The sequence below is a fragment of the Mobula hypostoma genome, chromosome 8 (genome assembly GCF_963921235.1).
Source record: "Mobula hypostoma chromosome 8, sMobHyp1.1, whole genome shotgun sequence".
NCBI classification, from domain to species: Eukaryota; Metazoa; Chordata; class Chondrichthyes; order Myliobatiformes; family Myliobatidae; genus Mobula; species Mobula hypostoma.
In genome coordinates, this window is record NC_086104.1 from 4,687,183 (window position 1) to 4,699,308 (window position 12,126).

The 12,126-nt window shown below is 47.2% G+C and overlaps 1 protein-coding gene across 1 annotated transcript; it reads left to right on the top strand.

Moving 5' to 3' along the window:
- The first annotated feature begins 8,720 nt into the window (after positions 1-8,720).
- On the top strand, positions 8,721-9,944 carry LOC134350040 (interferon-inducible GTPase 5-like). The gene has a single exon (XM_063054951.1). It carries the CDS (start codon positions 8,721-8,723, stop codon positions 9,942-9,944), a length of 1,224 nt encoding a protein of 407 aa, XP_062911021.1.
- Positions 9,945-12,126: the final 2,182 nt, after the last annotated feature.

The window sequence follows — 12,126 nt, forward strand, 5'->3', positions numbered from 1 at the left end:
GAGACTGGACAAGGACCCAGGACCTGGGTCTTGCCTCGGGCTCGGGCCCCAGAACTAGGCAAGGGCATGACATGACTACAGGACAGGACGTGGCTGGGGTCTTGGTCTTGAGGCTTGCGGGCTGGGGGCTTGGTCTTGAGGCTTGCAGACTGGGGACTTCAGGCTGTGGAGGCTAATAACTCGGAGGCTGGAGCTCGGAGACAGACTGGGAACTGTACATCAACATGGAGCCGGGACTTATCCTTCGAAAAGCCGGGACTCATCTTTAACACGACACCAACATGAGACAGGACAGTACATAAACATACAGCTGGGACTTATACTTAGACAAGCCGGGACTCAACTTCTTCTCCACACCAAGGTGGGACAGGACCATCCATCGGGTAACGGCAGAATGACCTGACTTACCCCACGGAGGCGAGGACAAGACAAGACAGATTCCCCCCCCCCCCGCAGGGCAACAGCAGAACGGCTTGACTTACCCCACGGAAGCGAGGACAAGAAGAGACAAACACCAACGAACGACAGACAGTTTCCTCTCTGCATCGGGGTTGCTCCAAATAGCAGTTACAGCCAGCAGCCTCGGCTGGCTACGGAAACAGTCAGATCCCTACCTAGCTCGGAGTGGCTGACAGCCACTCAGCTGGTCCAGGAAACGGCCGAATCCATACCGCAAAGACTGCTCCGACTACTGACAGCAAGGCTTCATGAAGCAATGGTTCCCCAACGCGGCCCAAAGATGGCAAGTGGCCGCTCAAGCCTTCCACCAGCAGGTTGCTCCCAGAGGATCTTGACTAGACAAACCAGCAGCTCACACTCAACCCCAAGACTACTTATGCCAAGCCCCAAGATGGGAATCAGGTGCCTATGATTAACTCAACCAAAACAAGGGACCGCTGGAAGACCTGGAGTCCTGAGTCCACGGACCACACCGTGAACTGGAATGCGGAATTCATGGACCGGACCATGACACCCACTAGCTCTGGCTTCCTTGTATGCCCTCTCTTGCTTTTACTTTGGCTCTGACTTCACGTATCAGCCATGGTAGTCACCTTCTTCCATTCGAAAATTTCTTTTTATTTGCAAGATATCTGTCTTGCACTTATCGCATCTTTCGCAAAATCTCCAGCCATTCCCGCTCTGCTGTCCTTCCTGCTAGTGTCTCTTTCCAGTCAACCTTGGCCAGTTCCCCTCTTGTCATTGTAATTTTCTTTATTTCACTGAAATACCGACCCCTTGGAATTTAATTTCTCCCTCTCAAATTTCAAAGTGAACTCGATCATATTGTGATCACTGTTCCCTAAGGGTTCCTTAACCTGAAGCTCACTTATCACCTCCGGATCATTGCACAACACCCAATCCAGCACAACCGATCCCCTAGTGAGCTCAACAACAAGCTGTTCTAAAAAGCCATCCCTTAGACATTCTACAAATTCTCTCTCTTGAGGTCCAGTATTGGCCTGGTTTTCCAAATCCAATTTCATGTTAAAATCCCTACGATTATCGTGATATTGTCCTTCTGATACACCTTTTCTATCTCCTGCTGTAATTTGTAACCCACATCCCGGCTACTGTTTGGAGGCCTGAATGCAACTGTAATTAGGGTCCTGCTACCCTTGCAATTTGTTAATTCAACCGATAGAGACTCTGCACCTTCCAACCCCATGTCATCCCTTTCTAACGACTTAAATATATTTCTTATACACAGAGCCACACCAACCCCTCTGCCTACAAACCTATCTTTCCGATACACTGTATAGCCTTGGACGTTCATCTCCCAATGGCAGCCATTCTTTAGCCAAGTTTCAGAGATGGCCACAACGTCATTCTTGCCAATCTGTAGCTGAATTTCAAGATCGTCCATTTTATTTCTCCTGCTGCGTGCGTTCAAATGTAACACTTTCAGTCCAGTATTTGTTGCTCTCTGTTTGAACTGCCCCACAATTCTACTGCCCTGTAACTCATCCTACTGGCTGTGGTTATGCCTCATCTCCTGCCTGTCCTTTCTATCACTTCTGTTGCACGCTATCTTTGATTTATTTCTGTTTTCCCCTTCCTCGGCCCTATCACTCCGGTTCCCATCCCCCTGCCAAATTAGTTTAAGCCATCCCTAACAGCTTTATTAAATGTGCCCGCTAGGATATTGGACCCCTTCGGGTTCAAGTGTAACCTGTCCTTTTTGTACCGGTCGTAGCTCTCCCAGAACTCAGTTATCTAGGAACCCGAAGCCCTGCCCCCTACCCCTACACCAGTCTCGCAGCCGCGCGTTAATATGCCTGATCATGTTTTTCGTGCTCGCGTTAGCATGTGGCACAGGCAGCAATCCTGAGGTGTCCACCCTGGAGGTCCTGCGTTTCATCTTCTTACCGAACTCCCTGAATTCTCTCCTCAGGATCTCTTCCCTTTTTCTACACGTGTCAATGGTACCAACGTGTACCAAGACTTTTGACAGTTCACCCTCTCCCTTCAGAATACTCTGCACCTGATCCGAAATATCCCGCACCCTGGCACCTGGGTGATAACACATCATGCGGGCATCTCTGTCAGGATGACATAACCTCCTGTTTGTTCCCCTCACTGTGGAATCCCCTATGACTACCGCATTCCTCATTTTCTTCTCTCCCTTCTGCACCACGCAACCAGGCTCAGTGCCAGAGACCCGATCGCCGTGGTCGTCCACTGTCAGGTCACCCGCCCCCCCCCCCCCAATAGCATCCTTAATGAGATAATGATTACTGAGGGGGATGTCCACGGGGGTGCTCTTTACTATCTGAGCTCTTCCCATTCCTTCCCTGACAGTCACCCACCTACCTAGCTCCTGCAGATTCGGGGAGGCTAACTCCCTGTAGCTTCTATCTGTCTCCCGCTCACTTTCCCTAATAAACTGTAGGTCATCAAGCCGCATCTCCAGATCCCTAAGACGGTCTCTTCGGAGCTTCATCTCGACGCACCTGGCACAGATGTAGCCATTTGAGAGACTGGAGGATTCCCAAAATTCCCACATCTGACACCCAGAGCAAAGTACTAACCCTACAAACATGCTCTCTAGTCCTCCAAAAAAAAAAGTTATCCACTTACCCACTTATCTCGCCGAAGCCCGATTTGAGCCGAAGCCCTTCAACTGTGCCGCTGACCACTCCGTCGATGATCGCTCCGCTAGGCAGTGTCTCGTGTTTGGTGCTCCGGTTATAGATAAGTTCCCTCGAAGCTTTCTCCTTTTAAACTTCGCCCCCGGACCTGCGCGCCGCCTCCTCTCTCGAAGCCCTCCAACTCAGGATTGGTGCGCCGGTTATACTCCGTATAGATCATTGTCTTCAGGTTAGGAAGTCGAGGATCCAGTTGCAGAGGGAGGTAGAGTAGCCCAGGTTCAGTAGATTTTCGATCAGTTCTGCAGGAGTGACAGAGTTAAAAGAAACAGCATCCTGACAGCGGTGTTTATTTATATTGCTCGTGATCCAAGGCCACGCGTCTGCCCTAGATCTATTGTGACGAAGTGTAAACTGCAATGGGTCTAGGTCCTTAATGAGGCAGGAGTTGATTCTAGCCCTGACCAACCTCGCAAAGCACTTCTTCACCGCAGATGTGAGCGCTACTGGACGATAGTCGTAAAGACGGCACACGCTGCTTCGGGCTCGTTTTCCCGCGCTCCATCTTCGCTCCGCCACGGCCAGGGATAGGATTCCTCTTGTCTTCATTTACCACACTACTACACTCTGCATCCAGCACATAATTCTCTGTAATTTATGCCATCGTCAACGGGATCCCACCACCAAGCATCTTGCCCTGACACCACGCCGTCCCACTTTCCGTTTTCTGCAGCGATTGTTCCCTACGCGATTCCCTTGTCCACTCGTCTGCCAGAAAAAGCGGGATCTCCCAGTGCCCAGCCATTTCAATTCTACTTCCCATTCCCACTCCGACATGTCATTCCCTGGTCCCTTCTACTACCGCGACGAAGTCACACTCAGTTTGGGGGAGCAACACTGTATCCTCCAACATGACGGCATGAACATCGATTTCTCGAACTACCGGTGATTTTCCTCACCCACTTCATCATTCCACATTCCTTGTTCTCTCTGACCTCATCTCTTTACTCGGCCATCGCGTCTTTCTGGAGCTTCTCCTTCCCTTTCTTCCATGGTCTTCCATCCTTTCCTATCAGATTCCCCGTTCTCCAGCCCTTTAACTCCTTCAACAATCAACTTCCCAGCTTTTCACTTCACCCTTCATCCAGTTTCACCTACAACGTACGACCCTGTACTCCTTCCTCCCCTCCCCCACCTTCCTACTCTTAATTCTTCTCTTTCTTTCCAGTCATGACTAAGGCTCCTTGCCTAAAACATAGACGGTTTACTCTCTTCCATAAATGCAGACCGGCCTGCTGAGTTTATCCAGCATTTTTGACTGTCACACTGCTCTTCTTAGGCACTGGTGTAGTTGTTGCCCTTTTGAAGCAGGCGGGAACTTCCGATTGTAGTAGTGAGAGATTGAAAATGTCTGGAAATCTCCTTCCAGTTCGTTGGCATAAGTTTTCAGAGACTTAACAGATCGGGGCCTGGCGCCCTGCCACAGTTCACCCTCCTGAAACAGACTGACGTCATCCTCCGAGACAGAGATCGCAGGGTCAGCGGGTGTTGTAGGAACCCTCATAGGTGTAGTTTTATTCTCCCTTTCAAACCGAGCATAAAGGCGAGATCGCCTGGAAGTATCACTGACATTCATGATGTTGGGTTTCCATAAGATCATAAAACATAGGAGCAGAATAAGGCCATTTAGCCCATCGATTCTGCAGCGCCATTCCATCAAGGCTGATTTCGGATCCTACTCAAAATCTACATAACTGTCTTCTCGCCATATCCTTTGATGCCCCGACCAATCGGGAACTCTCAATTATCGCTTTAAATATACCAACGGTCTTCTCCTTCATTGCAGTCCATGGCAGAATATTCCACAAATTCACTACTCTCTGGTTAAATAAAATCCTGTTCTAAAGGGTCGCCCCTCAATCTTGAGGTTGTATCCTCTAGTTCTGGATACCACCAACGTAGGAAACATCATCTCCACATTCGACTTATCTAGTCCTTTCAATGTTCGGTAGGTTTCACTGAGAAACCCCCACTCCACATTCTTCTAAGTTCCAGTGAGTACAGACACAAAGCTGCCAAATGCTTCCTCATATGGTAACCCTCTTCCCCGCCGCCCAATTCCTGGAGTCATCTACGCGAAACTCCCCTGGACTCTCTCCAATAACAACCCATACTTTCTGATAAATAGGCCCCACACCTATCGACAAGTTCGACCTACCCACTGTCTTATCTCCTTGTTTTTATATTCTATTCCCCTTGCAATGAATGCCAACATTGCATTTGCCTTCTCTACCACAGGCATAACCTGCAAATTAACCTTTTTGGAATCCAACACGAGGACTCCTAAGACCCTTTGTACCTCTGATGCTTGATCCTTCTCCCTATTTAGATAATGGTCTGCACTGTTGTTCCTTTTACCGAAATGCATTATCAGACACTATTCGACGTGCCACTTTTTCGGCCAGACTTCCAATTTGTCTAATTCCTTCTGCAAGCACATTGCTTCCTCAGCACTACGTACCTCTCCGCCTATCTTTGTGTGATCTGCAGGTGTTGCCACAAAGACATCAATTCCACTATCGAAATCATTTACAAACAACGTGAAAAGTAGCTGTCCCAATACTGACCCTTGAGGAACACCATTAGTCACTGGCAGCCAACTAGAAATTGACCCCTTTATTCCTATTGGCTGCCTCTTGCCTGTCAGCCATTCCACTATCCACGTCAGTATCGCTCCTCTAATGCCGTAAGATTTTATCTTAAGCAGCCTCGTGTGTGTACCTTTCCGAATGCCTTCTGAGCAGCCAAATAAATGAAATCCACTACCTCTGCTTTATCCACTCTGCTTGTTACTTTCTCAAAGAACTCGTAACAGATTTGTCAGGCAAGATTTCATTTAATGGAAACCATACGGACTTTGAGTTATTTTATCATTAGTTTCCAAGAACTCCAAAACCTCATCCTTAATAATGGAATCCAACACTTTCCCAACCACTGAGGTTAAGATAAGTGGCCTATACTTTCCTTTCTTTTGCTTTCCTCTCTTCTTAAAATGTGAAGCGGCATTTGCAAATTTCCAGTCCTCCGGAACTACGCCAGGATCAAGTGGTTCTTGAAAGATCATAACCAATGCATCTCCTGTCTCGTCAGAAACCTCTTTCGGAACTCTGGGATGAAGTCCATCTGGTGCAAATGACTTATCCATCTTAAGAATTTTCCGTTTGCTAAGAGATTTCTCGTTTGTAATAGCAATGCCACCCTGACACCCATGAACCTCTGGGACACTGCTAGTGTTATCCACAGTGAAGGTTGATGCAAAGTACTTATTACGTCCATCCGCCACTTCTTTGCCCGCCATTACTACCTCACCAGCCTCATTTTTCAGGGATCCAATGTCGGCTCTCGCTTCCCTTTTACTCATTATATAACTGATAAAGACTTCTAGTATTCTGCTTAATATTATTAGCTAGTTTGCCCGCATATTTCATCTTTTAACTTCTTATGGCCTTTTTTAGTTGTCTTTTGTTGGATTTGATAAACTTCCCAATCATCCAACTTCCCACCTACTTTTGCTACATCATATGCCCTTTCCTTGGCTTTTATGTTGTCATTAACTTCCCTTGTCAGCGACGGTTGCCTACACCTGTCATTTGAGAACTTTCTCTTCTTTGGGGCATAACTATTCTGCCCCTTATGAACTATTCCCAGAAACTTCAGACATCTCTGCACTTCTGTCAATCCCGCCAGTATTCCGTTCCAATCCACCAGGAAAAGTTCCTCTCTCATGCCTCTGTAATCACCTTTTTTTTCCCAATGTGATACTGATAGATCTGACTAGTGCTTTCCCTCTCAAATTGTAGTATAAATTCAATCATATTATGATTCATTGCCTCCTAAGTGCTCCGGACGAAGTATATCTTTTGATTTTAAGCTCCTAAATATGACCATCTTTCAGCCACGACTCAGTGATGTCTACAACATCATACCGACTAATCTCTAATTGTGCCATGAGTTCATACACCTTATTCCGAATACTACATACATTTAAATAGAACTTCTTCATTCCAACATTCTTCGACCTTTTGAATTTTGCCTGTATGGTATAATTTAACTCCTTGCACTCTCTGCATTTGTACTGAATCATTGGCTTATCTTTCCCTACGCCCATCATCTACTTGTAAAGCTGTTGGCTCATCTTCCGCTTATCATACAGATTCTCGTTCCTCTGTCATCTTAATTTAAACCACTCCCGGAAGCCTTGGCAAACCTACCCACAAGGATATTGGATCCGACCCCCACCCCCCTCCATTCAAGTGCGACTCGTCCCTTTTGTACAGGTCACCTCTGCCCCAGAAAATGTCTGCTCCAGAAATCTGAATCCCTCTTGATTGATCGGATGTGTTTCCTAGCTCTTGGACTAGTCCACCTCAAGCTGTACCTTGTTTTCTTGTACCGTTCTGGGTCACCAGATTAAGCGCCACAGATCTACCCCTTAGCAGACCACACAATTCCTGGTTTATCCACGGCTTTTGATTTCATTATCTACGGCATGTTAACAGTCGCACACACTCATCCACACAGGTTGTAATGAAGACGGGAACAGCTGTGGCGTATTCATTCAGACTCTAAGATGAATCCCCGAAAGTAGTCCAGTCCACCTATTCAAGGCAGTCCTGTAGGCGCTCCTGCGCCTGCCTTGTCCACATCTTCTCGGTCCTCGCTACTGGTGCTGCAGTCTTCAGTCTCTACCTGTACTCAGGGAGTAGAAGCACAGCCAGGTGATCAGTCTGATCCTGTTGACATAGCAGGGTCTTTCTAACCTTAACGTGTATGATTGTGAATCTTGGAAGAGACTGGAGTACCCAGAGGAAACCTTCAGACTTCATGAAAACACCGACAGGGATCGAATCCCAATCCCAATTTTCCGCTTCGTGACCATGCTTCCCATCCCGGTGTATTATTTGGCAAGTTTCTACACTATCCACAAAACCACCACTATTTATATTGTCTGTGAAAATAGTCACCCAACCATTGATATTTTTCCATGCACATCTTATCATAGCCATGTTATAACAGCTTGACCCGACCTTCACATAGGACTCTCGGAGGGTGTTTTTCTATCGCCTTGTACAGCTGCAATATGACCGCATGCCGACTGTCTCAGTCACTGCCCTGTCTACCTGTGGTGCCATTTTCAGGGAATTCCCAATCACCGTGATTACCCTGCACTACTTTATATTACTAAAATGAATCCCTTCGCACACGATCTGAATAAATTCTAGTTGCCATTCCTTGGCTAATCTTCCCAGGTGATCTACATTCTGCCGTAATCGTAGACAACTTCATTTACTGTACACTGTACCGCCAATATTTCTGTCATCGACAACGTTAGCGAACATACTAACAACATTCTCGTGCAAATCGTTAATATTAATGACAAGAAGCAGGGAACCTGTGAAACACCACAAACTGCAAAACTCCAATGAGAAGACGAGTCTCCAGTACCAACTTCTGTCTTCTCCCGCCATGTCAATTTTCAATCTACTTTGCTCACACACCCTTCTATATCCATTCTGATAGCCCGATTACCACCAACCCCGAAATAATAAACACGCCTTCTTCTTTCAGTGAGCAATGGTTGGCGTTCACTACAACTTGGAGCTGGCGGCTGCAGATCTCCGTGAAGGTGAGAGGAGTCTCCAGTCAGTAGGCAAGAGCAAATCAAAGCAGTTCACCAACGTACTCCTTCGGATTGCGGTCATGGGCGAATCTGCGACGGGCAAATCAACGCTCCTCAACGCGCTGCTCGATTTGAATGAAAATGATGAAGGGACCTCCCCAATCGGCTGTACAGAAAATGCTACTGGAATAACATCTTACCGCCATCCCACCCTCCCTAATGTCCAGTACTGTGACTTCCCCGGGCTGAACACGCCCTGGTTCCCATTGCGAAAGTTAATGAAGGAGACGAAGTTTTCCCAGTATGACCTGTTCATCATTGTGACCGACGGTCGGTTCGCGGACAGTGACCAGTTACTAGCCAAAGCGCTGAAAAAGGCGGGTAAACACTTCTATCTGGTGCGGTCCAAGATCGCGACACTGTCAGGTCGGAGAGCTGGAAGAAGGAATTACAAACAGGAGAAGATGCTCCAGAGAGTGAGGAAAGAGTACACCTCCTCACTAGAGGCTTCAGAAGTACAGAATCCCCGAGTTTTCCTCTGTTCCGCATATAATCCGGACTGGTACGATTTTCCTGCTTTAAGGGAAACAGTGGTGTCCAATCTATCAGAAGCACAGAAGAGTTTGTTCCTGGCGGCGCTCCCCTACACATCCGATGTGGCTTTACAGAGAAAACGTAATGTTCTACAGCGTTACGTGCTAATTCTGTCCGTCGCTTCGGGGGTTGTCGGTGCAGTTAACGTGCTGTTATGTCCACTTCCCTGTGACCTGGTTATCATTGCCTCGGGTATCCGATTCTTGCGGAGGTGTATGGGTCTGGACGATCGGTCCCTCGGCAAACTGGCCTGGAGAGTGGGGACAAGTGTGCCGGAGCTGTGGAACGACACAGAGCGCAAATTTCTGTTCGGGGATTTCACCAGAAACGATCTAATGCTGATAACGCCGATGGCGCTGGTAGCTGCCGGGGCCAAATGGCATGTTGTGGGTAAATTGCACTTGGGGGGCAACTGGCCCTTTGGGCCTATTCTCGGTACTGTTGTGGATGGCATATTGTCCTTTGGCGTGGCGCTCCTGACGCTGAAAAAGTCGCTGGATGTAATGGTGGAGTCAGCTGAAACAATCATGCAAAAAGCCGAGGCAGCCGCTGCTCCAGCTCCGAGGGAAGGCGGAAGTTACTAACGCCTATTGCCAGTGTGCCCCCTTCTACCATAACAACATGAGGCAATGCCGTTAAACACTGTGCCGGGCTAACCGCCGATAACCGCTTCGCCCGAAAAATTAATCTTCTTACCCCCTGTGGCAAAGGGTTTTCTTGTTTCTCGACATTGTATGCTAATTGATGTTCGTATACTTGTTCCTATACCCAGGGAATTACCCTTGTCAACCCCTCACAAGTAATGCGCTATGGAACCTTGTTCTAATCCTTGGCACACCATCCTGATAACTACTATTCGGAGTCCAGTACCTTTCTGGTACCCCATGCCAACCTGGATAAGAAATTCTGCAGATGCTGGAAATCAAGGGGAACATACACACAAAAATGCTGCATGAATTCAGCAGGTCGGGCTGCAACCATGCAGGAGAATAAACAAGCCCTTCACCGGCAAACTTGTTGATCCTCAGTCCACCTGTGTCCAAGTGTATCCTGTTACCCCTGAAATGAGGAGTAAACCTGTTACCTCCGTGTTCATAAGTTGTTTCTCCGCAATTGATGCCTGGACGAATGAATAGGACACAACCTCCTGATTTATTTCTGATTTCCGTCATCTGCAGCGCTTTGCTTCAGAATGTCGCACAAATTAATATAGATTCAAAGTTCCTGGTTTAGATATTTAATATTCCCGTCTAAGCAGAATTGTTTCTTGTCTGATCATCACTTTGGAGGAGGATTGTGGTGGGTGGATCCCAGTTCAGGGTAGTAGGGCTGACTGTCCTGTCTACTCATACTTAGCTTGCAAATCCCATCCATAGGGTAGCTTTATGTCCTCCTGCTCTGTGCATACTTTCTGGTCGTTTCCAAGGTGTGTGTACTATTGCCTTGGACTGGTGCCTTTCCCGATTCCAAGGGCAGAAGCCTCAAGGATTGCTTGCGAACGGGCAACCGGATGCACAATCCAGTCAACTGTGGATCGCCCACACAAATCCCACTTTCAGTGTTGAATTATTCAGCTCAATAAATTTAAGTTCCCCACTTCATTTGGGATTTGAAATCGCTGTGTTATATTATTTAGTCTAAGTCTCGACCAGTCGCTAAATCTGAAAACTGCTGTGCATACATCCTTCATCATCTTCAAATACATTTTTTTCTTCTGTAAAATGTTGATGTACATGCTTCTGAATTATGATTAAAATTTAGTCCATAAACCTAAAAGATTATTGTCCCACTGAAAGGCGGATGCATAATCCGGGAAGCTCTGTTCATCAAGGTAGCGTAAAGGTTATCATAATTCGTAACACAGCGCCTGCGACCGGGGTTAATTTCCCGAAGCGGTCTGTAAGTTAATACGTTTTCCTATGATCGCGTGGGTTTTCTGTGGGTACTGCGGCTTTGTCCTACTTTCCAAAATCGTACGATTGATAGGTTCATTCGACACGGACTAATCATAAGCCTATCATAGAAACATAGAAAACTTAAAGCACAATACAGCCCCTTCGGCCCATAATGCTGTGCCGAACATGTACTTACTTTACAAGGCATATTGAGAAAGTAAGGAGTCATGGGATCCAAGGGGACATTGCTTTGTGGATCCAGAAATGACTTCCTCACAGAAGGCAAAGAGTAGTTGTAGACGGGTCATATTCTGCATGGATGTCGGTGACCAGTGGTGTACCTCAGGGATCTGTTCTGAGACCCCTACTCTTCATGATTTTTATAAATGACCTGGATGAGGAAGTGAAGGGATGGGTTAGTAAATTTGCTGATGACACAACGTTTGAGGGTGTTGTGGATAGTGTGGAGGGCTGTCAGAGGTTACAGTGGGACATTGATAGGATGCAAAACTGGGCTGAGATGTGGCAGATGGAATTCAACCCAGATAAGTGTGAAGTGGTTCATTTTGGTAGGTCAAATATGATGACAGAATAGAGTATTAATAGTAAAACTCTCGGCAGTGTGGAGGATCAGAGGAATCTAGGGGTCCGAGTCCATAGGACGCTCAAAGCTGCTGCGCAGGTTGATTCTCTGTGGTTAAGAAGGTAAACGGTGCATTGGCCTTCAGCAATCGTGGGACTGAGTTTAGGAGCCGATGGGTAAAGTTGCAGCTATATAGGACGCTGGTCAGACCCCACTTGGAGTACTGCGCTCAGTCCTGGTCGCCTCACTACAGGAAGGATGTGCAATCCATAGAAAGGGTATAGAGGA

What these genes read in the sequence shown, in the direction of transcription:
- LOC134350040 (XM_063054951.1), top strand. Translation starts at nt 8,721, where the DNA reads ATGGTTGGCGTTCACTACAACTTGGAGCTGGCGGCTGCAGATCTCCGT.